General features: G+C 39.8%; 1 protein-coding gene across 1 annotated transcript in view; it reads right to left on the bottom strand.

The window, feature by feature from the left end:
* The window catches only part of RP1 (RP1 axonemal microtubule associated), a 261683-nt gene that overhangs the window by 32295 nt on the left and 201785 nt on the right, over window positions 1-27603 (bottom strand). The window contains 3 exon segments of the mRNA XM_045049704.1: window positions 9775-9938; window positions 22082-22126; window positions 22823-22881. Of these exon segments, the coding sequence (XP_044905639.1) occupies window positions 9775-9938; window positions 22082-22126; window positions 22823-22881 (268 nt within the window).

The following is a 27603-nucleotide window of genomic DNA, read 5'->3' as shown; positions in this document are numbered from 1 at the left end:
ATACTTGCATTTTTTTGAGAAAGATTGCATGAACACGAGTGGGGGAGGGGCAGAAGGAGAGGGAGAGAGAGCATCTTAAGCAGGCTCCACACTCAGCACGGAGCTGGACATGGGGCTCAAACCCACGACCACAAGATCATGACCTGAGCCAAAATCAAAAGCCGGACACTCAACTGACTGAGCCAGCAGGCACCCCCGTAACTGTATTTTTAAAAAAGAAATAATTTTTTTTTCAAAATTCCAGGGAACAAATGGGTAACAGAGCCAACAGTATTAAAGAAATGCAATGACTTCAGTTTCCTTTAAAAAAAAAAAAATCACCATAACACAAAATCGTATAATAAAAACCACAAGATTTATGGGGAGAAAAGAAGTTGGGAACCAACAACCAAAAACTTTGTCAGTGACATAAAAAAAGGATAGACACCTCACAAAAATGGTAGGAAGTTTTACAAATGCTGATGGTTAAGAAATTCATAAATATTGCAATATATGTAGCACCAAACATCAGGCTTACTTGCGGAGGAGATGGTGGAAAAAACTGCAGCTTGTGAGTTTTTGTCAAGTAACGTAATAGGATTATCAGAAATTGGAAGACAATTTTTAACACCAGATGTGGAGAGATGTGACTTACCCCACACACAGTGAGGTGAGAAAGCTGGTAGGTGTTTAAAGTGTATATGTGCAGTTTTTATAGTCCTTTTGTGGCCTGGTTCGGCTGGGTAGAATTTACCGCATGCACCTAGTGTTTCTTGTGGATGAAATGTGCATAATAACCAAATGTGAAATTCCAATTAGAATCAAATTTTTCCTTAATATATCAATCATGTTGGCACAACTTCACATTTTCAAAACACGTGTTAGAACTAAACTGCTTATACTTCATTTCTATCTTTTTTAAAAGTTTATTTATATATCTTGAGAGAGAGAGAGAGAGCGTGTGCAAGTGGGAGAGAGGCAGAGAGGGAGGGAGAGAGGGACAGAGGGAGAGAGAATCCCAAGCAGGCTCTATGCCATCAGTGCAGAGCCTGCTGTGGGGCTTGAATTCATGAACCGTGAGATCATAACCTGGGCCCAAGTTGAATGCTTAACCGACTGAGCCACCCAGCTGCCCCTACTTTATTTCTTAGTATTTGTTATTTTATTTGTTATTTATTTATTTATTTATTTATTTATTTATTTATTTATTTATTTTAATGTTTATTTTTGAGAGAGAGACAGACAGAGTGTGAGCAGGGGAGTGGCAGAGAGAGGGGGAGACAGAAGCTGAAGCAGGCTCCAGGCTCCGAGCTGTCAGCACAGAGCCTGAGGCGGGGCTCAAACCCACGAACAGCGAGAACGTGACCTGAGCAGAAGTCAGATGCTCAACCCACTGAGCCACCCAGGTGCCCATGTTACTATATGTATTTCTTATCCTCGTTTCTAGTATCAAAGACCATGATGTAGTGTCCTTCTCCTTAACACAACCAATGCCTCCAACTGTATCCTTGCTAACAGATAGATAGATCCCTTTGTCTTTTAAGAGCTCTGACTCTCACACGCCATTGTTCCTCTGCAATCTTATATGCAAAGATGCCTCTCTCTTGTCATCTTCTTCCAGTTCAAAAATGGACAATTCTGCTTTTTAAGAGTCCCATTCTCTATCCTGTTGTGACTTCTATCAAACCACCCATTGTTCTTCATCTAAGAAACTCAAAAGGAAAGTGGCTCTTTATCTAGAGCCACCATTTCTCTTCACGCCATGAGAGACTCTTTTCACTCCCTGTAATCTTTCTCAGTACCATCAGTAAAACAGCTCTCCTCCAAAACACTCCTCCTTGTTGGCAAATTCATCATCTTCTTTCCGTTTTCACCCTCCCTTCCTCGGAAACATCTGACTGTTGATCACTGTTTTAGTTTTCTAGGGCTGCTGCAGCAAAGCACCACAAACTGGGTGGCTTAAAACACCAGAAATGTCTTAGTGCACCTTATGGAGGCTAGGGTCTGAAATCAAGGCTTTGACAAGGTCATGCTCTCTCCGAGACTCTAAACAGAGTATTTCCTTGCCTCTCTATATTCCAGTAGCGGCCATTGGCCCTTGGCATCCTATGACTTAGAGCTGTACCATTCCACTCTTTGCTTCTGTCATCACAGGGTGTTCTCCCTGTGTCTCTCTGCTCCTCTCTTTTTAAGACACCAGTCATATTGCATCAAAGGTGAGCCCTTCACCTCATGATAATTTATATCTTAATTATATCTGCAAAGACCCTATTTCCAAATAAGGTTACATTCACAGGTACCAAGACTTAGGATTTCAATATCTTTGGTGGGGCAGGAGATGGGGGGAGACACTCATAACAGTCACCTATTCTTTCCTGAAACCCTTTTGTCCATTTCTTTCCAAATACAATAAAAATATTTCAAAATTTCTGAGTGTTTTCTATGTGCCCTCCTTTGTGCTGAACATCTTATACTGATTTTACGTACCTCATATAATCCTCACAAGTCTCTTAGGTGCGATTATTTTTGCCCATTTTATAGACCATAAAATTTTAAATGACTTCCTACAGATAAGGTGGTCAAGAAGCTAGAATTTGAATCTAGGAGATCTGATCCTAGCACCAACCCCTATCATGACACTACCCAGCCACCTGCCCAATAATTCCTTCACCAGCAACCCGGGATAACAAGTGGGGGAGAGGGATAATTAGGACTTCATTGATGATCCTAGAAAACATGTCTTAAATAGAGTGATGGGTGAAAATCCCAAACCACAGGAGAGAATGGGGAGAGAAAGAGGTGAAGCTACAAGGATAAATCAGTGTTTTAAAAGGTGTGCAAAGAAGAGGAGAAAGGTCAGTAATTTAAGAGCAGATTAAAGGTTATTTTTATAATAGGGAAGATGTAAGCACATTGATAGATTGAAGGCAAAGATTAAGCAGAGTCATTCTGAAGATGCAAGGAAGAATAAGGATGGCTGATGGAATACAATCACAAAAAAATGGAAGAGGCTGTGATCAAGACCACAGATGTGTTGGTCTTTGCGAAGAAGAGAATTTCACCAGATCAAGAGAGAGGCATCAGAGAAAGGGACTTTTCTTTCATGTGTCCAGGTTTACTAAATAGCTGACATCTAGCTCGGAGTAGACATTAGCTAAGGCCCTTTTAGTTTTCATCCACAAAGGTTTTTGGCTTCTAAGGAATAGGCCACGCCATATTCTTTTGGTAATCCTCCAATTACTATGTAATGTTTGCTATCTGAGGTCAATAGTCTTTTTGTTTTAACATTTAGCCTTTTCTGAGAAAATCTGGTCCTTCTGAAAAGTGGTTATCTGCTTTCTGTAGATTATTCTGTATTGGGGTTTTGGTTTCTGTACTTTATTTAAGCAAAGCAACTCTACTGGCCTTTTTGGATAAGAATTCGTATGTGAAAACTTGGTGCTCCAAACGTAGACATCATTAGAAAATACTTTCAACTATTTGACAGAGGAAAAAGATCAAGTTAAATTGTCTTTAGGACCTGTCGTCTACAGGAAAGCCAATTATGTCAGCACGGCACGGCTGAAGGTTGCAATTCCTAAACTGCCAAATGGAGTCAATGTGAAATGTTACCAAACTCCAGATTTTAAGTAGAAAGAAAGAAAGAAAGAAAGAAAGAAAGAAAGAAAGAAAGAAAGAAAGAAAGAAAGAAAGAAAGAAAGAAAGAGGGAGGGAGGGAGGAAGGCAAGAAGGCAGGAAGGCAGGAAGGCAGGAAGGAAGGAAGGTAGGTAGGTAGGTAGGAAGGAAGGAAGAAAGGCTCTTTCCATGATTTGGCTATCGTTGAAAGTGCTACTACAAACATTGGGGTACAAGTGTCCCTATGCATCAGCACTCCTGGATCCCTTGGGTAAATTCCTAGCAGTGCTATTGCTGGGTCATAGGGTAGATCTATTTCTAATTTTTTGAGGAACCTCCACACTGTTTTCCAGAGCGGCTGCACCAGTTTGCATTCCCACCAACAGTGCAAGAGGGTTCCCGTGTCTCCACCTCCTCACCAGCACCTATAGTCTCCTGATTTGTTCATTTTAGTCACTCTGACTGGCGTGAGGTGGTATCTCAGTATCATACAGAGAAAGACAGATACCATATGTTTTCACTCTTATGTGGATCCTGAGAAACTTAACAGAAGACCATGGGGGAGGGGAAGAAAAAAAAAAGAGAGGGACAGAACCAAACCATAAGAGACTCTTCAAAACTGAAAATAAACTGAGGGTTGATGGGGGGGTGGGAGGGCAGGGTGGGTGGGTGATGGGCATTGAGGAGGGCACCTGTTGGGATGAGCCCTGGGTGTTGTATGGAAACTAATTTGACAACACATTTCATATTAAAAATAAAAAATAAAAGAAAAAGAAAAAAATTTTAAGAAGGAAGGAAGGAAGGAAGGAAGGAAGGAAGGAAGGAAGGAAGGAAGAGGGTAGACAGGGAGGGAGGATGAATGGACAAGAGGAGGAGAGAAAAGAATAGAAAATTACAAAGAAGTAAGTCATACCCAGTTGTGCCAAAATCAAAATGACATGCTAGCATCCATTTAGCTAATGCCTAAGAATTTGTAGCTCCACATGAATATCTAACCTTTCAACACTGAAAAGGCCCAAGACGAACATCCCTCCTATTACTTCCATAGTCACTGCCTTACTCTAGCCGAGCCAACCTAGTCTTGGCTCCCTCTCCTTCTTCCTCCTACTCCAGCCTCCAGACACGTTTCTACGCAGACCCTCCCATGCCGGCAATAGCCACCTACCAACCATCTGCCGAGCTGCCTTCCTGCCCTCATTCATCTGAAAATTTTTCTTAAATCTCACCCCATCAGGAAAACAACCTCAATTTGTGGGCAGGAACATAGAGTCTGCCTTAGGAGTATAAAGTCAAGTGTTTCTATAAATCATTTTAATTTTTAACTCCTTAAATATGTACAATAACATTCTGAGGTATTATTGTACCCATTTTACAAAGGAGGAAATTAAAGCTTAGAAATGTTGAGTGGTTTATCCATATTTCCTTAGACAGTAAAGGTCAGAGTTGGAGCTCAAATATAAGTCTTCTAATTCCTGCTGATATAAATTATTCTTAAAAGGCAAAAATGTATGATGCATTCTATTCGAGGAACATAAGGGATATTCAAATAATTGTGTAAGTGCCCTATGAGCTCATAATAAACATTAATTCTATTCATCTACAAAATTAATTGACTTCATCCAACAGTAAACTAGAAGCAGGAAACCACTTTCTAGGAGCAAAGGGCTCAGCTACCAACCTTACCCAAGCAACACAGAATACTATTAGTGTTTCAACTTGCAAAAATGCAATAAAAAGCTCAGTTAAATCTCTAGGCAGGTTTATAAGTAAATAATTAACATATAAGATACATGGGACACCTTTATGATGCCTCCAAGGTGCAAATGATCACAAGGGAAAATCAATGAGTGCCTCAAGAGAAAGCAGCAAATATTAAACAAATTTCAGCAAAGTCATTCTTATTAAATTTTCATGCTGTCAGAAGACATCCACAAGTATCTAGTCTATGTCAGTCAACGGGTAAGATTCAAGAATTAGCAACTAAATGAGGTCCAGTTCCTGTGGTCTAGAAATTCCTGTCTTCAAACTTCCTGCTATAACAGACTGTGCTCTGTTTTTTGTTTTTGGTCATTTTTTGAGGATGGCTCATTTCCTTCAGGCTGGTTCTCTGTGACATTACAGGTGCTCCTACAGGGCTGACTCCACAGTCTATGGAAGGTAGCTACCAAAATTACTACAAAGCTTGACATCACTTTGCAAGCCCTTCTTTGATGCTCGAATCCTCTACTCTATGTAGCGCCTACCATTAAATTCTCCTTCAACACCTATGATTGGGTCAAGGAAACATTATAGCTGCCCCATGTTGCCAAACACAACATGAACCAGTTATACAACAAAAAGATTTTCACTGTTCTGACAATAATGAGATGGTCAAGGGGTGCCTGGTGGCTCAGTTGGTTGAACATCCAGCTCTTGATTTCGGCTCGGGTCATGATCTCACAGTTCATGAGTTTAAGCCCCACTTTAGGCTCCGTGCTGAAAGTGTAAAAGGTGCTTGGATTCTCTCTCTCTCTCTCTCAATCTCTCTCTCCCTTCCTCTCAAAATAAATACATAAACTTAAAAAAATGAGATGGTCAATGTCTTAACACCACTTGGCTGATGGCTCTTAAGTTGCACGGATTTAGTCACATGACATCACAGGCTCAAAGTTTACATTGGGACAGATCCTACTTATCTTCAGCAGATAATAAAAATCACAGCCACAAATAGATTATTTCATAGAGGGATAGAAATTTCAATAAAGTAGAACAAAATATGATAAAGATTCTTTAAAAAGGGACAGTGCAGGACTTCTGGAATGGTGTATTAAGGCCCTCCATAAAAGCAATGGTAAAAATTATTGAAATCAGATTTTCAAGAACTCTGGAAATTAATCAAAGACTTTCAACAATCTGAAAAGCATTTGTTCAATAAAAACTGTGGACCTTGTTAAGAACAGAAGGGTTTATGTGTTGTAACTTGATCTACTTCCATTTTTCTCTCCTGCTCTACAATATCCTTAAAACCCAGCAAACTTGCAACCATGGTAGCTGTGAAAAACAACAGGAAGGCAGTCTACATCCTGCTACAACACAGTCAAACTACTGAAAGCCAAAACAAAGACAGAATCTTGAAAACCACAAAAGAAAACAACTCATCATACACAAGGAATCCTCTATCAAATTACTAGCTGACTTCTCAGAAATCATGATGGCCAGAAAGCAGTAAGATGACATACTCAAAGAGCTGAGAGAAACAACAACAACAACAACAACAACAACAACAACAACAACTGCTGACAAGGAATTCTAGATGCAAATTAAGACATTCCCAGATAAAGAAAAACTGAGAGAATGCATCATTAGCAGAACTACCCTACAAGAAATACTAAAAGGAATGTGTCAGGCTGAATTGAAAGGACACCAGAAGTAATTCAAATCCATACCATCAAAAAAGTTAATAAAAGATAGCCCACAAAATGGAAGAAAATATTTATGTCATATATGTGGTAAGAGCTTCATATCCAGACTATATAAAGAACTCTTAAACTCATTAGTAAAAAGATAAATAATCCAATTAAAATGAGCTAAGTATTTGAAAGGGCATTTCTCCAATGGAGATATAGAAATGCCTAACAAGCACATGAAAAGATACTCAACATAATTAGTCATTAGGGAGATATATATCAAAACCACAACGAGATACCACTTCACATCCACTAAGATAGCTAGAATCAAAAGACAGACAATTAACAAATTTCTGTTGGAAGGTGGAAAAATAGGAACCCTCATACATTGCTGGTGAGAATGTAAAATTGGTTCAGCCACTCTGGAAAAGCTTATCACTTTCTTAAAATGTTAAACACTGAGTTTCCATATGATACAGCAATTCTACTCCTAGGTACCCACCCTAGAGAAATTTTCAGTTGATCCTTGAACAATGAGGGGTGAGGGTGCCAACCTCCCACACCGTAGAAAATCTGCATATAACTTTTGACTCCCTCAAAAGCTTAACCGCCAATAGCCTGCTGTTGAACAGAAGCCTTAACTGATACCGTAAATGGTCGATTAATATATATGTTGTATGTCATACACATTATATACTGTATTCTCACAATAGCGAAAAGAAAATGTTAAGAAAATCATAAAGAAAAGGAAGTATATTTATAGTATTGTGCTGTAAAAAATCTACATATAAGTGCATCTGCACAGTTGAAACCAGTGTTGTTCAAGAGTCAATTGTACAGCATGTATCCATATAAAAATTTATACATGGGTGTTCACAGATTATTCATAATAATTATCCATATTAATCGCTAAAAGTAGAAACAATCCAAGTGTCTATTAGCCAATGGGTGAACAAATAAAATGTTATATATTCATATAACGGAGTACTGCATAGATACTGGATAATACTGAATAATATATATATAATACTGGATAATAATGGGTAGATACTCAATTCCTAAGGCTAGAGACTAGAGAGTTGCTGTTAATGGGCCTGGACTTTCTTTTGGGGGAGATGAAAATATTCTAAAATGGGAATGTGATGATAGCTGCACAACTCTATAAATATACTAAAATCATGAGTTGTATACATTAAATGGATGGATGTTATGGTATGTATATTACATCTCAATAAAGGTATTTTAACAAAAAGGTAGGAAATGAAGATAACTTGCACAGATCCACAGTCGCATACTGCAACTTGGAAAGAGGTATTAAAAATTTTTAACTAAAAGATATTAAGCACTGTGCATGGCAGAAATAAATACCATGATTTGGGGTGTGTAGTACTTATTCAATAACAAGTAAAATTTACCAATTGCTTAGTGTGTCTTGCCAGGCACTGTGTTATACAAGTTAGACACTTTTACAAAGTGTCAGTACTTTGTCAGAATGGGTCAAGAGTAATCCCATCTCGAGGGGACTGGGCGGCTCAGTCCGTTAAGCATCTGACTCTTGATCTCGGCTCAGGTCATGATCTCACAGTTCGTGAGTTCAAGCCCTGTGTTGGGTTTTGCACTGACAATGCAGAGCCTGCTTCTCTCTCTTTCTCTCTCTGCCCCTACCCTGCACAAGCTCACTCTCTCTCTCTCAAATAAATAAATAATCTTACAAAAAAAGAGTAATCCCATTTCTCAGAATTTGTCATAAGGAAATAAAAAGCTTTGGTTGGATAAAAAAAAAGAAACTAAGGTAAAAAATATATTCATTATGACATTATTTATAATAATAAAAACCTTGAAGCCATTTAAATGTCCAACAACAGCAACAACTATAGCATATGGCAAATTTCATATAGTCAATATTTAATAAAGATTATAGTTCAGAAGACTGTGTAGTCCCTTGCATAAATAAGGGGCTACAGAATTCGTGCTACCATATTAAGAGTAAACATCTATTGAGCCCTTTAGGTACTGCCCTAAACACTTTTAAAAAGTTTTTTTAATGCTTATTTATTTTTGAGAAAGAGAGAGAGACAGAGCATGAGCGGGGACGGGAAGAGAGAGAGGGAGACACAGAATCAGAAGCAGGATCCAGGCTCCGAGCTGTCAACACAGTGCCTGACGTGGGGCTCAAACACACGAACCATGAGATCATGACCTGACCTGAAGTCGGACGCTTAACCAAATGAGCCACCCAGGTGCCCCCAAACACGTTACGTATATGAATTCATTTTAAGCCTCGTGATAACCCCTTGAGGTAAGAGTTATTGAGGCACACAGTAGTTGTCAAGGTCACCGTGTCAGTAAATGGTCAAGTCAACATTTGAATCTTGGCCATTTGCCTCCTCAGACCATGTCTTAACCATGAGGCTGCACCTCCTTCTTTATCATAGCATTATATTCCATGGATATGGATAAGGACTAGAAAAGATACTCAACAACGGAAATACTGCTTGATGATCACATTAGGAATAAAGTATTCCACTCTAATTTTAAAAATTTTTTGAAGTTCATGTACTTTGTTACCTTTATAGTAAAAAAAAAATGGTGAAGAAACAAAAAATCTTATATTCTTGTTATTACACCCATTTATCTATCCCTCTACTCCTATTACCTCTTGGGATAAAAGATTTCATGCCTACCAAGAAAATGTAATGCAAATACAGAATCAAAACAAGAACGGTCTATTCCACCTTAGAGAATGTATATCATAATATATCTTAGCAAGCAAGTTGTAGCATATCAATTTTACCTTGAATATATCTGCACTGTTAGAGTTGAATAGCTGGTATTTCCCAGATCCCAAAATAATAGGACCTGAACATGTCGCCTCCTCGTGGACATAAAGGGATACTGTTGCTGTGGTACCAGCATTTTCAAGATCCCCAGTGACAACAGTCACCTTCCAATCTCCTTCTGCAAAGAAAAAAGGAAATGAGAAAAATTGTGGAAGAAAACCATATTAATATTAGGAAATGAGGAGTTCTACCTAATCTACTTAGTTATGAGATGAATAATTTGTGAAATCAAGAAGTATTACAGCAATTGCTAATCATGGACTCCCTTTTGGAAACTAGCATGTGGAAAAGCCTTAGAAATAATAGAGCATTTTAATCGCAAAGCAAATAAGCAGTGAGCTTTGTAGGACAGCAGACATTTTAGGGAAAAACGTTAAACTGGAAACATTTAGTACCAGGTGCTTGGCTGGAAGATTTAGGAGTTTATCACCGTCCAACCTTTGGGTGGTAATTGATGACAGACATATTGACAACCAGCATTAAGGCAGTATCTATCTGTACTAGGGAATAGCCTTGGCAAGATGGGCTTGGCGATTCTAGCAGAATTGTGGTGAGGAGGCGGAAAACCTAAAAATAAAGCAAAAGGAGCTAAAGTTTTTTTTCAAGAAAAATTCCAACCCCTAAGGGGTGGAAGGAACCAACAAGGAAGGAGTAAAATATTGTACGTAGGGCCTAGCAGAATTGGGAGGGGGAAGTTGAAGAAAAGACAAATTTGAAGCAGAGGAACACCAGGAGTCGTGTAAGCTGAACGGGCCATTGAGCTTTCTGCCAGGGCAATGCTGGAAGCACAGGAAGGCTGAGACAAGCAGAGCACGACAGAAAATATCTTTTTAAGAGGTCTACCAATTGTTCTACGATAGACTTGGTTGGGAAAACAAATCGAGATAGTATTTATTTCATCATCCGGTGCGCTTTAGAAAACGACATCATCAACCCCAAAGCAGTGAAACCCTCCCATGCGAGCTCAATACCACGTAGTCAAGCGAAACAGAGGACAGAGTCCTCCTGTCCCCTAGAACTCTACGTAGGGCACGCATCCCGACTCATCACAACCGATCCTGGATTGTAAGGCCAATTTAAAGGTGTCTTTATTGTTACTTTCAAAGCCTCCATAAGTACATCCCGCCTTGTGAGTATTTATTACATTTGCAAAAGATGGTGAAGACCCACCACCATTCTGAATATCTGAGTTCTCAGGAAGTCCTCCACTCAGAGGTTATCTTCCCTTTTAATACATAATGCCACTCTCCCCGGCCCCTAATCCATCCACAAAGACCACTGGAACATCTCTAGTCAGTTTGACAAAACTTGCATCAGGTAGATTTTGCGTAATGTTGCATTTGTTAATAAAGATGGAATTTAATTAGGCCTCATTACCAAAATGCCAAAGGAGAGGCACAAGTCCCAGGGTGCACCCTGCGACTTCCACCCTGTGGCAAGTTTGCTTTGAGGAATTTCAGTTCATTTTCAGTGGGAAAACAGAAAACACGAACATTTCAAACTATGATCTCATTGAGAATCTCATCACGATATTAATTCTTATAGAAGGCTTTCCACCTGTGCTTTGATGCATAATTCAAGAAGTTAAAGTATCTCTTTTCCTGTTTTTAGATCTTCTTTCCTATCTCATCCTTATCTCCTTCCCCTGCCATCTGGGCCCGCCCTGGGCTTTTTGTATCATGCTATCATGGGGAGAGGACACAGAGGAGTTTGCGTGTCGGCTTGGATATCTTGTTTACTAAAACAGAGACAAATAACAATGAGCCATTGATTTATATAATACTCCTATATTCTTCCCTTTTGAAATTACCAGGTCACCACGACATGAGCTTTAAAAGTGGAGTAAGCAATGAAACGTCTTCTGCAGTGATATTTTTAAACTGTCATTATTCTGGGCAGGATTGTCTTTACCACCACTGGAAAAAATTTTAACTACTTTCCAGTATTTTCTAGAGCATACTTTTTAAAATCTGATCATTTAATTTCTCTAAGAATGTCTCACTACTACAATACAAAATAGTTAGAAACATTTGTAGAAAATCACAGAGAGAAACAATCTGAGTCTATATTTAAACTAAAAACTCCACTGTCCTGTGAAAGTTTATTTCTGTCAGAGCTAAAAATATGTTTATGGCTTTTATATCTCTGATCACACGTCACAATTACAAGGTTTTTGTTCTCTAATTTTCTATTGTGAAACTTTTTACCAAAAAGTCAAAAGAACATGAGTTCAGATATTCGAAGTGTCTCTTTTATTTCTCTCCTTAGAGCTGCTGTGTGTCCAACCTCAAGGAGTCATACCCCAAAATACTGTTAACCCCTTCAGAAAATCACTTCTATTAACTCAAAGCTCCCAAAGGAAGCAAGAAAACTCCATGTAACTGAAATCTAAATATTTATCTTGTATTTACCAATGTTTTGAAAGGTTTTAAAAAGATTGTTGACTGTGCACTAAGCCATCGCTGAGCATCTGTCTCAGGCTGCCCCATTTTACTCTCTTTTCAGTGGCTCTCAACGCTTAAATTTGGAAAAGATACTATAATAGTCACCTCCACTTGAAGAAATCCTACTACAGAAAAAAAGAAAATTTTTCTTGGACGCTGCATCCTAGGAGGACTATTTTTCTTTTGTGTTAGAAATGTTTAAAAGCAGTCTAGATATACTCCATGATCTCTAAATAACCCAACAATGAATTTAAATTTCTTGTCAAAATAAAGTAAGTGTAAACAGGGGCTTCCACATTAACAATGAAAAGCATGTGTTCTGTCATTTGCTATTCTTACATAGTTAAATGCAATCAGTATAGATAAAACTGAACCAGAAAATCCTGAACTTCAGGATCTGACGGTATGCCAACAACTGGAATTCAACTAGTAGTTGTTGACCAGCTGACTTACAAGTAGGAAGTGTCCATATTATGTTCAAGCACTGTGACAGATATTCAAAAGGCTCTCTAAGGGTCATGTGAGTCAAAGTACTAAACCAGACTTGACAGTTGGTAGATCTTAACTAATACCAAATTTAGTGATTATTCATTGGCAAGCCATAGGCTAAGCATTCTTCCTTTGAAGAGATCCCAGACCAGGGGTTGGCAAATTATTGCCCACTGGCCAAATCAGCCCACAACCTGTTTTTATAATTAGTTTCACTGGAACACAGCCATGCCCATTAGTTTATGTATTTTCCATGGGTGCTCTGGTGCTATAACAGCAAAGCTGGGTAGCTGCAACAGAGACCATATGGTCTGCAAAGCCTAAGATGCCTATTATCTGGCCCCTTATCATAAAAGTTTGCCGAGTCCTGCCCGGCACGATCGATATAACTCAAAAATGTCCTCTCCAGCCTGCGTTAGGACATGTGCTGGTTCAGACTAAACATGCGAAATTTAAACAATGCAAGCACAGCTATCAAACTCCATCGATTTCCCAGTTTACATCCCAGGCTCCAGTCATGCCTCCACCACTCCATAAATACCAGGTTTATTTACAATAGGCAATCTACACAGAATATGTCTGATCTCACTGCATTATTTAAAGGCCTTACCAATATCGCCCAACCCACTTGCTCTTTTGCCAAATGCCCATTTTACCTCTCTACTAAGAGGTGGAGTCCATTTTCCCTGCTTGAGTTTGGGCTGCCCTTGACCATTATAATGCAGCAAAGTGACATTCTGGGCCTTCTGAGTCTAGACTGATCTGGGTCTGTTAGGACACTCTCTTAGGACAGTCCCTCCTACACCCCAGGAGTTGTGTTGTGAAAACCTAAGGCACCTGGGAAGGTGCCTTACGGAGGAAGCTAACTCCGGCTGAGCTCCCAGTGTCATCGACCGGTGGAACGGGTGACCCATCTTGGAAGTCTGGCTAGCCATAGCTTCAGATGTCTGTGCAAATGAAGTACTATTGGACTAAAGTCACCAAAGTTTCTGAGCTAAAATCACCTGGCTGAGCCACATCGACCCACTGAAAGGTAAAAGACGGTAATCAATTACTGTTTTGAGCCACTAAGCTTCAGGGTGGTTTCGTATGAAGCAGTGGAAAATTGGAAGAGCGGCTGAAAGCATTTCCTAGTTAAGAGCTCTCTGTTATCTTTTCTCTTATAAATATCATTAGTGTTTCTACCAGGAGGTCTTATTCTTAGCATGTATGCAGGGGGGTTTGACTGATGCACCTCCTTCATTTCCTAGGAAAAGGGGAAAAAATAGATTGCAAGTCTACTGTTAACTGTTTCCTTTCCAAAGTTTTCTCATTAATTGGAGGTTTATTTTCAGGAAGGCACGAGCGAGTTATTTTGGGGAGCAAAATCCCTGCAGCTAGTGAAGTGCAATAGCCCTTCTTGAGATCTTAACAATTTATATTTACCTTATTCTGTGTATTCTGTTACAGAGGTTACACGCATTTGCCTTTGTAGCTCGGAAAATTGACCCTGTTGTTGAATATAGAAACATCTGTGTCTAGACACATTTCAGTTACTTGGCAACTACCCTACCGAACACTCAAAGAAATGTAAGGAGACTGCATGTGAATTAAGCTCTGACCATGCAATTGTTAGCTCGGCGTATTGAGGAAAAAACTCCTCTTAGCTGCCAACCTAAGTCATCCTAATGCACAGTAAAAAACCACGGGCCAGGCATGCTTTGTCTGATGAAGCACCGGACAGCAAGCATATTCCTGTGACGCTTGCCTTAGGAGAGCAGGACACAAAAAGATGCAGTGAGCGTGACAGAGCCTTATTCCCCTCTGCAGGTCGCAGCCTCCCACTGCTCTGATTACAATCACAGGTAGACTGAGACAGCCTACGAAGAACAATAGCACAATGCATCACGAAGCGTGTGCTCGGCTCGCGCTTGGTGGAGAGGCTGAGCCTGTGGCAAGGAAGGAGGGAGGAGAACTGCAGAGGACTCGGGAACAAAAGCCCTAAAGGGAACCAGATCCCCCCTCTCACACAGCCCCGCGAGGCTCTCCCAGACTCTAGGTGACGAATCTAAGAATTCTACTCTACTCGCAGTCCCTTTTCTCCTCGAGAGAGGTCACGGCAAACGAAACTTTCTCCATCCTTACATCCATGGCAGTATTTTAACATCGCTTATGGACTGGCATGCTTGTCAAATGCTTAATTCTACTCTGTTCATACTGTTGCTACCCCCTGCCCACCGCAGCCTCTGGCCTCTCTGAAATCTCTCTCCCACAGCCACTTTCCCTTACACCATCCCTCAGCTATCTCGAAGGGCTTTGTCCTACCTCCAGGCCTTCACCTGCAAGTCACTTCCTGCAAGAAGCATTCCCAGACACCCCTCCCAGTCACTAGAACGAAGCCTTCTCTCCGTATCTCTATCAGACCCTATGCAAACTTCAACTCTGAGATCCATAAGTAAGCGCCATCTCTCTGGCCCTCCTACCCCTATGCACCCACCCAGATTGTAAGCCCCTCGAAGGACAAGTTTGGGTCTTACATGTCTCTGTAAACCCAGCACCTAGTACAACCCTTGGCCCAGAGCAGGCTCTCAAACAAAACGAAAGAGTGAACAATTCAGAAAATATTTGGGGATCCGTTAAGAAATAGTTTGAAAGGCAAAGACTGCACGTGTGAGAAAGGATATGCAAGGTATTAAGAATGCTTTAGCACAATATATAACTATTTCTCAACAAAGAATAAGTTCTTCTGATTAGGACTTCTGTCATTAGGGTATTTTTTTGTACAAAGGACAAGGACATTGCTATTTGCCTCATAATTGGTCTTGTTATTAGCACAAAGATAATAGAAACAATATTGACCTTATATCACCCAAATTTTGAAGGGCATGTAAATATATTTCAATGAGATTTGACAAGGATATTATAAATAAGACAAATTATTACTTTATCCTAATTTTCGATAATTTTATCTCCAAACAATTCTATGTCTATAAACTCACAAATCCTTCAAAATACAACCTCATAAGAGGATCATGAGATTTTTTTTTGAATTTTTTTAGTACTTGACAAATATTTTTATTCTTCCAAGAGACAAATATCATTAATCCTATTATACATACAAAGCAATAGAGAAATTATGTGCTCACTAGCACAGGAATTAGGATAAATTCGATACAGAATTAGAAACAGTTATGCTTCCTAGAATAAAATGATTTCAAACAATACTCCATCTTCTTCACTTTAAGTCTGGGAAAAAAGCATAAAACACTATCAGAAATGAATCTGTGATATATTCCACATTGATATTGGTGTAGGGTACATGGTTTGTCATTTCTGCGGTTTTGTTCGTTATTTATTGCTGCGTGATGGGGTAAAGGACACCCCAATTTACAGGGCTGAATACAGAAGACTCAGTGATTAGAGACAGGTGATGGCCATGGGGGATACTGGATGCTCCAGCCCAAATGCTCCGGAGTCGGACTGCCACTGGATGCTCACGACCTTTGATCCCTCTTACCACAAGGGAAAATGCAGGTTAAACATTACCACGTACTGGGGTTGTGAGGGATACAGGCTCTGGTTACATGTTTTATAGATATTATTTTATCTTATCCTTACAGCAACCCTAATGGTTTCTGTTATGGCCTCTATTTTATAAGAAACAACTGAGGCACAGAGAAATCCAGGGATCTCCTCAAGCCAGGCAGTGAGTAAGCAGTGCGGTCAAGATTCAGAACCTACACCTGTAACCACGGTGCTCCGTAGCCTCCCTGCGGGTTGGAACTTGTCACGTGTCACTGTTAAGTTAGGATGACCGCTGTTCACTGCAGCGTGCTGTGAATCCTCTGCCTCTCTCTGTCTGGTGTGTCCAATTCCACATCAACTCTTGATTCTTGACAGTCGGAATAGCATAATGGCTAAGTGTCAGGCTCCTCCAGGGTGCCTCAGGGTCCCTGTGGCCATCCTCAACCTGGACTCCAGATTCTCCTCGGTGGGTATTTCTGCCTTGTCCTTATCCCCAATTCCCTTCAAATTCCCCCACTGACCATCCACCTTACCCCGGCTAGACACCTTAGCTTGCCCCTCTTTGGATATCTGCTAACAGCGCTCAAGTACTTCATGCTCTGGCTTCCAAGCAACCTATTAGGTCTAAACCTACCTTCAGAACCACATCACTGGCGTCATTAGGATCACGACTCACGGTCCTCAGTGGCAGAACACATGTCTTGACTCACATCTGCACTCTACGTGAGCCACCCTCCATCAGTTCTACAGCTGTAGTTATCTATTGCTGTGGAACAAACCATCGAAAACTGAATGGCTTGAAACAACAATTATTTCCTTGGCCAATGAATCTGCAATGTGGGCCAGACTTGGCAGGGTAAGTTCATCTGTGCTCCACGTGGCATTGACGGGTGGCTCAACAGCAGACAGAAGGATCTGTGTTCAAGATTACTCTTTCACATGACTGGCAAGTTGGTGCTGGCCGGGAGCTCAGCCAGGCAGGGCCCAGGGTAACAGCCTTTGTGTCTCCCCATGTAGACCTGTCCGTGTGTTCTGGGCTTCTTTACAGCATGATGGCTGGGCTACAAGAACAAACACCCCCCAAGAGAGAGCCGGGCGGAAGCACTAACACATCTTTTGACCTACTTACTAATAAAAAACAGAAATGTCACAAACGTCACATAGCATAACTTGCATTCCATGCTACTAGTTGAGGCAGTCTCAAAGGTCTAACTGGGTTGACTGCACCTTTTTGTGGGGAATCGGCAAGGTTCTGGGAGAGTCCATGGGGCAGGAAATGTAGCTACAGCATTTTAGCAAATAGAGTCTTTCACATCTACCTCTCAGACTTGCCCATTCCAACGCTCCTCAGCCCCCTTTTCCAACAAAACCACTATTCTCTAGGTCAGTGTTCTCAACTGGGGGTAATTTCTCCCCCCAGAAAATATTTGCTGAAGCCTGGAGACATTTTTCATGGTCACAACAGGGGGCTGAAGGTTATTAGCATCCAGTAGGCAGAGGTTCAGGGATGCTGCTAAACATCCTTGACAGTTTCCCCACAATGAAGAATTATCCAGCCCAAAATGTCAATAGTTACAAGGTTTAAAAACCTTGCCTCAGATTAAGAGCAATTTGATTATTCCTATTTTACCCCAAACTGCACTATGCTTTTTGTGAATGATCTCCAACTATAAATTGGTTGAGAGTAGGCTCTCTGGTAATGTTTCTGCATAACTGTTGGATATTCTGAAGATGCTGAGATCATATTATTGTTTTAGTGTCAAATCCATTATATTCAATTACTGTGTTGATTTATGGATATTTTGTCTCAGTCAGGAAAAGATACGAACCTACCTTCTAGAATCAATGCAGCATGAATGACTATTCAAACACTGGCCATTTCCTGTCAGGACAAAATGAGGCCAAAGCCAAGCAGGGGGCATGGGAAACACTGCATCGTTTCCTTCATTGCTCACTTAACTCTTCCTGGCAGACCCACGTCGAAGGTTCTGGGCACCAAACAGTAAGTCACAGCAAATATCTAGCCTCGGCTGAGAATTCCTGCGACTTCACCTTCTTCCTTTTGGTTCCAAACTTGTCCCCACATTGACTTCTCTTTTCCCATTTAGCCCTGCTGGAATTTGTTAACCAGGTTTCAGGCTACCTATATTGGGACTGATGAGGCAATCCCAGAAATGGTTTCCCTGGCATCTCAGCTGCAAACATCATGGGCACTTATCTGAAACACTGACCCCTCAGGCCCACCCAGGTTCTCAGGTGCCCACAGCGTATCTTTCTATCCGGAAAATGAGACTGACCAAACAGGTAGAAGGTTCTGACAGAGGAGCTCAGGTGGTTACTTCTTTATCCACACAACTACCAAAAACTGTGCCATAAGTGATCAGAGCAGGGAGCAATTCAAAGCCATCTACACTTGACTTGGAATGTGTGATGATGTTATAAAATAGTTTATATTCTTAATTATGGTTAGGTGAATCCAATAATTAAATTTCAGTTTCTTTCCTAGAGCAGACACTCTTTGGGTAGAGAGACCTGAAAGCATGTATAGAAAATAGAATTGAGAGGAGAGAGAACATATTGGAATAATCTTTACCCCAGATAATCTGTCAAGCTGCTAATACTCATGCTGCAAAAAGTTGGCATTGCCTGTAAATAAATGAGTGCTCCCAGAGTCTTATACTCCCTCAAGTCAGAAACCCTTGAGAGCTTGTAGGTAGCTCAGCCATTTAAAGTGAAGCAGTTTCGTGTGTATAATGCTTAAGAGCTGAATGCCAATACCAGCTCTTTTCATTTACTGTTTGACTTAAGACAAGCTTCTGATACTTCTGAGCCAGTGTCTTGGGACGGTATTTGTAAAGCTCTGTCACTGTAATACCACTAAATTTTGGATAAATTGAAAAAAAAAAAAACCTTTTTAGTACACTACTTCATTCCCAAGAAAGTAAGAAAAATTCCCCACTGTCAAATAAAATAATAAGAATAAGAATAAGAATAAGAATAAGAATAAGAATAAGAATAAGAATAAGAATAATAGTAGTAGTCAAGAGGCCATCAGCAGAAATTTAGTGGCAAGTCACCAGCAACTGCTAGGTCTGGAGTTGCGCTTAGGGTAAATGTCAACACCCCAGGCCTGGTGGGGGGGGGGGGGGGGGCGCTGGAGCTACACAAGGCTGGGAGCTGGACCTGAGACTTCGGAGGCAAGCCAAAAGAGTCTACGCCCTTAGTGAAAGGTTGTGCTCCAAGTAATCATAAGCAAAGGAAGCCCAGCAGAAGCCGGATCTGTCTCTACAAAGGTTCTAGGTGAAGAAAGATTAATAAAGATAAAACAATAATAACAATAACACCCCCGAGAATTGAAAACATCCTTTCATGTGTGTCTGGAATAAGGTTAAAGGCTAAAGGTCTAAAAATATAGCCTAATCAACTAGAAACACAACACAACAAAATAAATCCAAAGACACAGATGATATCTACGCATACATAAACACACATTCTGAATGACTAGGGACAGTTAGAAGTTCCTTTAAAAAGAACAGTACGGACTCTGGAATCAAACTATTTAGATTCAAGCTCTAAATTTGCTATTTGCCACCTGTGTCACCTTATGTGAGTTAAAAAAAAACAACCCAAAAACTTGTGTATCCTTTACTTTCACCAACTGTAAATGGAACAATGATACTGTCTACCTCCTGGGTTATTGTGAGGATTAAATAAATAGATCTAAAACACGGAGACCCGACATAGTAAAACCTATAAGTTCACTATTAATGTTGCCATCTGCTTCTATTCCACATTGTAGCACAGTCGTAGATAGCATCTTTGGACAAGAAAAGGTATCGTCATTCACATATAATGTGGCTGCCTTCACAGATCATTCAAAAAGTGTGTGAAAATTTATTCGAGTTATGATTAATATATTTGTTATTTATTAATATATGTATATATTATCAAATTATTTATTATATTATAAATTAATATACATTTATTAGAATTACTAAGAGGGCTTACCATAATGGCTAACTATAAGCATTATATAAGAGGCATTGATAACAGATGAAAAATTCAATCCTGCAATGTACAAAACATATTATTCATGAGCAAGTTCAGTCTAACTCAGAAATGCAGCTTTACTGTGATAAATTATTTTACCTATATGAATTATAAATATTTATGTTTATAAGGCATCAGGTTTGGGAAACATGTCTTAGATAATTGTGGGAATTTATTAAATATGGCCTGGAGTTAATGATGGTACATAATTGTATTTACTGTGAACCACCTTGAAGTGAAATGAAATTAACTCAGTTGATTCCTTCTTGTCCTTTCTACCACTAAACCGAACTAGGATCCTGGGCTATTTTTTTCCCACTGCAGCTACACGGAAGGGCATGAATTACACAAACACGCTTCATGGACTTTCCAAGCCTAAGCCTCATGTTTGCTCTTCACCACAATGTAATGCTGCCTCATCAGATTAGACTACGTAACTTCCCAAGGTTCTTTCCACACCATAAAGGAGCTGATTCATACAACCGTAAAACTACTGATGTATTTCTAGAATCATATCCCAAGAAATATTAAAGATCGCATTCTTCAGAATTCAAAAATGAAAGAAAATAAAAGACCATTCACAGACAAATGATGATAGTGTCCCAAGAACTAAGGTCTGTGATTAATCTGCATTTGTACTATAAAAAATACATTTTAATTCGACCACAAAAATAAGCTAAAACCACAGAAATAAAGAAAACATTTTGTATAGTTTATTTAATCAAAATTAATTTTCACCAAGTTTTAAAAGTGTATCTACCAACCTCCTAGGTAAACATGTCTGCTACTTAAGCAACCTCATTCTATTTGGTATCACTGATGTTGATTACATGGATACTATTATTAACAAAGGACTTTCAACATTTTCAACCTTATTTAAAACCTTCAGTTCAAAACTATTAGCCTATGTTATTCATATATAATGAAGTCACCACCAAGTCCTGAGATTAATGGATAATTTTTCTACTGAGAGTGTGATTTCAAGTTTTATCACTTCCAGACTTACCATAAAACACAGAACTTCTGAGGTCCTTAAAGTTACTAACAGATTCTAGAACAGTAGTAAAATTACACCCATATTAACAGTCTGACACCTACACAGCTTACCCTCTCTACATAATTAGAAAACAAAAAGTAAAATATTAACCAAAATACAATTTCTAATACAATAAATTCAAATGCCATTTATGGACATAGTGTTTGCATCTTAGTGGCCATCCTACAAGACTTTACGACTATAATAATGTTAGCATTACCCCTTGCCTCATTTCAAATTGCCACACAGAACAAACAGTTTTGGAAACATGAAGGTTTGTTCACTGAGTATGCATATTAGTAATCTGTATTTATCCATATCATTCAGATCAGCTTTAAAATGTCAATATATTAATAACACAACTGCAGGCTGATTTGAAGAAGATCTAATAGAAAAAGCTAATCTCAGAAGACTTAAAAAGAAAACTGAGAACCAATATGCAAAATTAGTTTAAAAAAAGGACAATCAATAGAAATTAATCATTTGGAAAATGATTATTTCATCCATATATTTAAACTTTTGAAGGGAAAAAGCATTTGGGGCTAAAGTTACTTATCTTAGTTTCTTTATAAATCAAACCATAATATAATGCCTGTTCCTATATTCATTTTAAATATTTTTGGATCAATAGTTTAAACTCAATAAGAACATACTAAAAATCGTACAAGGCAGGTAATCTTGAAACAGAAATAGATCATTTCAGATGATTAGAAGATGAAAAGTGGCAACAACATTTACCATTTGCTTCCTCTTGTATTTTAGGTTGATGATTTATTTGCATTTCTGCAAAAATAAAAGTGAAGTACAGTTAATAATAGATTTGTCTGATGATATTATAAGTGGGAGAAAATGAAGGGTGAGTTAACTCTTTAATGGTAGCCAAATCCTTAGGTTGATTTGTAACTTACATAGGGCATATAATGTTGTCAAGACACATCTTTATATGTGCTTTTATTTTCACTGTGAGAAATAACTATACATCTGATACAAAGGTAAACTATCAAAAGGGACATTCTGGGGACAACTGAGGAATGTTCCATGATATCCAGTTGTATCAAGATCATCTTGTAATATTCCATTGTATGTATGTATGTATGTATGTATGTATGTATATGTATATGTGTGTATATGTATATATACATATATATCACATCTTCTTTATCCATTCATCAGTTGATGGACACTTGGGCTATTTTCATAAAGACAGAGCGAGGCAAACCAAGAAACAGACTCTTAACTAGAGAGAACAAAGTGATGCTTGCCAAAGGGGTGGTGGGGAGGGAATGAGTTAAATGGGTGATGGCGATTAAGGAGGGTATGTGGGATGAGCATTGAGTGTTGTGTATGTAAGTGATGAATCACTGAATTCTACTCCTGAAACCAATATTACACTGTATATTAACTGACTGGAATTTAAATAAAAACTTTTCAAATAATCATCTTGTATTTTCTTCTCCTGAAGATTTCATTAATCCTCACCTTGAAGACAGAGTTCAATTTCTGAATGAATTACGCCCTGAGACATAAAGGGAAGCCATCTAAGGAAAAGAAAGAAAAAAGAAAGAAGAAAACAAGAAAGAAAATTAATTTTTTTCTCAATTTTTCCAATAAGCTCAATTCTATACTAATTTTGAACATGAAAAGGTAACTATTAAAAAAAACAGCTTTTTATAAAGTCAAACAATCCAATCTACCGTGTACTCCTGATTGTGGTAAGAACGATATCATAACCGTGGCTTGAAGGATAGAACATGTAAATTGCTAAACCTGCTAACCACCTACCTCCCCGGGTTTATCAGTGCTCAGTCACAACACTCGTAAACGCACCTGGGGCTCCGGCAGAGAACTGCCCCACCAAGCTGTGATGAAGGCAAGGGCTAGTCTAAGACTGAACCTGATGCCTGGGCTAGGCTAGAAAGGGTGGCCCACCCATTGGCCCAGAAAAAGAAGTTCCCTCATTTTCATACATCTTCTATGGAGGTCTCTATCTTGCTTTCACATGACTTCCTCTAATATCTTTTCCTCAGTGTCTTAGAGAATAACGGTATTACCTTAAAACTTGATGAAAATATTACCGCTTTGGAAAACGTGCTTATGCTAAATAATAGCTCATCCTGACAACTTCCCTCTAAATCAGCCAAACTTCTGTGTTAGAAGCTCCGTGTCGTTGAAAAAGCCAAGGCTAAACTCGGAAAACCAACGGTATCATTTTCTGGCTTTGTGACATTACCCTCTTAAAGCTTCACTTCTTGACTAAGTGATCTGTCTCACAGAGCTGCTGTGAAGCTCAAGTCAACAGTCACGTAAACATACTTTATGGACTATTAAGTGGTACATAAATGTTACTATTATATCATAGTAAGCACAGTTATTGTTATCTCACAAACATACTTCCATTCCTTCCACCCGTCTATTCAATAAGTGTTTGGAAAGTGCCTTCTGTGCACCAGGTCCTTTGCAAAGTGCTGGGGACACAGGAAGAACAATAGAGACAGGGAGCCTGAGCTGAAGGAGGCTCAGTGTGAAATGTGGAAACAGACATGTAAAGGTATCGATGTACAAAGAGTTGTAGGTGGATGTACAGAAATACTTGCAGATATTGTAGGAAGAGAAAAGGAGGCTGACCAAGCCTGAATGGCAACAATGGGGAAGTACAAAGGAATGAAGAACAAACAAATGTCAACAAAGAGGTGATACTTGATCCGAAGGGCGGAGGGTAAGGAGAGGTCTGACAGGCAAACCAGAGATTGGGAAGGGCATCACAGGGAGAGAAAACAGCATCGGCAAAGGTACACAGACAAGGTTCCACATGGCTGAAGCACAGGAGGCTGCTGGGAAGGACATGGGGGCAAAGGGGAGTGGACCCCGTGTGAGGGTCACTGGAGCTGCGAGTGTCGAGTGATGCAGAGGTGGGGCCGCGGGACTCACTTTATGTGTTTATTTAGCCCCTGATTATGCAATTTTGCTTTCTTTTGGTTTATGTATCCTGTCTTTGCAGCAAGATGGTCGTCTCCACACTTTCCCCGATAAGCCAGAACAAAGGAGGTCAACTTTACGTTGAAGAACATAGTCTTTGGATTTCACACACGGTCAGACTGCCTGGCTCCACACTGCTTAGCCACTGATTAGCAATCTTCGTCTCTGTGAGCCTCAATTTCCTCATTTGTAAACTGTAGATAATAATGGTGGCTACACAATAGGGATACAAGATTAGATACATAAATTTATCACGGTATCTGAAGTGTGACAAATGGCCACCAAATATCTGTCACTACTGTATCTTCTCACTGCCAAACCCAGTACTTTGTACTTAGTTGGGGTTACAGTTCCATTTGGGGTGACTGCCATGCCCCTGCTTTGCAAATATGTCATAAAGAAGTAGACCGTGAACACTAACCTTTACACCGGAAGTCCTGACTCTCACCGTAGCTGACTGGGGCAGATAGGGACACCTGATCCATGCTTACTCAATCAGTCTTCATATTTTCACGCAAGAGACACAGAAACTGTCATCAGAAGGCACGGACAACGGAGGCTTCACAGTATCTGTATGTTAAGGCCAGGTGGCATTTTGGAGCCCAAGCCAAAGGTACGGCAGAGAAAAGCCTGCGCACAGAGAGAAGAAGCTGGTGTGGAGGCAGAACAAAGATGTTCAGTGAAGAGACGCTGTGGAAATGCAAACAGAGGGACTGGCTCTCTGATGACTTTCTAATTTACAATGTCTAGCTTTACTTCTTATTGATGGCTTCCACGAGAATCACCTTCCAAGTTGCCCTTTCTAAAATTAACTTCAGTGAACTCCTCATCCTTGCAGCAAACCAGGCTTTATCGACTGACCAACTGAAATTTTCAAAGTCATACTCTCAACTTGTCTTTCGTTTCGTCCGTGCATGGAAGGTCCCTAGTATGGCTTCTCTTTTTTTTTTTTTTTTTTTTTTAAGATACACGGCTAAAGCAAGGTTGTGGCCCTGAAAGCTACTGAGACTTTTGAGTACTGGAAATCTACTAATCTGTGTATATGCTAATTCCCTCTGGTTTGTTCCAGGTATGGATTTCTTAACTTGAAATCACCAAGACTATGAACTCTTAATTCCCATCAGTCACCATAATTTCTATGATGCTAACGGTTTTAGAGCGTCATTAGATACTGACTCATGAACTCTGTCTAATTAACAGAACAAGATAAATCTTAGTTGCTGTGGATGATGCTTATTTGCAGCACAGGCATATTTTCTTCTGAAAAATGGCTCTACCTAGCTGCCTAGGTCTGTGTCCACACCCATCCCTTAATTTCTATCCCAGAATGGGCCACAAAAGAAACTGAGAGGATTAACCAAGACTAGTTGTTGAGGGCTGTGAACCATGTGTTTGCATTAGGATGTGAAAATTCCCCCCAATCCAGTGAACAGAGGAAAATATTGGAGCAGTATGGCTTGAGGAGCATGATGATATTAAAGGAATGGAACAAAAGGTAAGCAGGAGGAGCCTGCTTGCCCAAGAACAAACACCACACACGTTTTGCAGCCACCAGCAGAAGCATGTTTAAATACCCCCAGACCACCAGGGGCTTCCCTTTCGCTGGCTAGCTAGAAAATACAAACACAGAAACAAAACAAATTTCTCTAGCCTTTTAAGGTTAAAGTGGACAACCATGGAATATGTATGAGTGATGTCGCCCTTAAATATGTGGGCTGTTTTTGGGGGGAAGGGGCATAAAAAGGTGACATAGAGGAGATTTTGTCTGAGATATATTTTAGATATGGCCACCATTCACTCACATCGAAAACGGCAGAAGAAATACTAAATGCTTGTAAGAAGGTTCTACGTCTCCACCCCCATCCCGAAAAATGAGCAAGACTCATCCCTGCGCCTCATTCTGTCAGTTTCCCACCATCACCACTTGTCACTTCCATACTGAAGAATGGCTCGAACTGACAAAAAGAGCCCGGAAATCTGCAGCAGCACAAATACATGCTCAGAATAGCAAGAAATGATTAATAGTGGCCTCTTTCAGGGGAAAAAAAATCAGAAAGTTAAGTGATTGCTCACTGTCTCGTGATAATTTTTATTATTTTCTCCCTATAAAAATAGTATTTTACATTTCTGTATTTTGTCAAAATTTCAGTGTCCTTTCTTATCGATCATTTCCCCTATTTCCCAGAAAGGGAAAATAAAACTCTTAGTACATAAGCTGAATTATTTTCAAAATAAACAAATACATAAACAATTTTTACTGAAACACCTGAGGATGTTACAGAGGAAACTGATATAAAGAGGAGGAGACCTCTAAAGTTTCTTCCACTGTTTTTTATTAGTCCTCCCTCCCTTCTTGCCACTCCTTTTTCCCTCCCTCCTTCTCTCTTCTCTCAGTTCCTTCCTTCCTTCCTTCCTTCCTTCCTTCCTTCCTTCCTTCCTTCCTTCCTTCCTTCCTCCTTCCTTCCTTCCTTCCTTCCAGTATTGGCCAAGTCTGTGCTTGGTGCAAGAAACCATGTTGGACAATAAAAACAAATATATGAGAAGCTTAAGAAGCTTATCATCAAGTACCTGAGACAAACACATTTGTAAACAATGACAGTAGATGACGCTGTGTGGTAAGTATTGCACAGAGGTCTGAGTAAAGCTCTAAAGAACTGTAAAGAGAAACACTTCTGGTTGGGCAAGCAGAGAATGCTTCGTGGCATGGACAGCATTGTATACTGAGCCTTGAAGGATAAGGATTTCACCAAGCAGAGGAAAGAATAAAATGAGCTAAGACATGTGCGGTAAGAGAGTATTAATGTCCCTGGAGAATGTCTAGGGAAGAGAGCAAAATGCACTTTATTGGGGAGAATTAGGAGAGAAGACTAGAAAGGTTGTTGGGGAGATAGGAGGGGTCAACTCATTTTACACGTGGCACTACAAACTAACACCTTAACACATAGCTGGCCTGGGTGTAACACTTCCCTTGTCCACTATGGTGATGTGAAGAAGCGTGCCCTTCAAACTGGGCTGCCCTGAGTCCCTTCCTGACCCTCTCCACAAACTCAATCCTGCTCTGTCTATAACTTAGTTTATGATTCATTCACAAATTCTTCAAATTTAGCACACGCTTCCTGAGCACCTACAACATTCTGGGATAAGTCTGTCCTATGGACACTGAGGGTGTTGATGACCCCCTTCTAAGGGCATGGACCTTCATGTGTGATTTCCTCGGAAGACATGCCAGAAAATAAACACCAGAAGTGGCACAGGCAGCTAAGCACGGAAGATGCCTTGTGAAT

This window comes from Felis catus, chromosome F2 (assembly GCF_018350175.1).
Source record: "Felis catus isolate Fca126 chromosome F2, F.catus_Fca126_mat1.0, whole genome shotgun sequence".
NCBI lineage: Eukaryota > Metazoa > Chordata > Mammalia > Carnivora > Felidae > Felis > Felis catus.
This window is presented reverse-complemented; position numbering and strand designations above follow the sequence as displayed.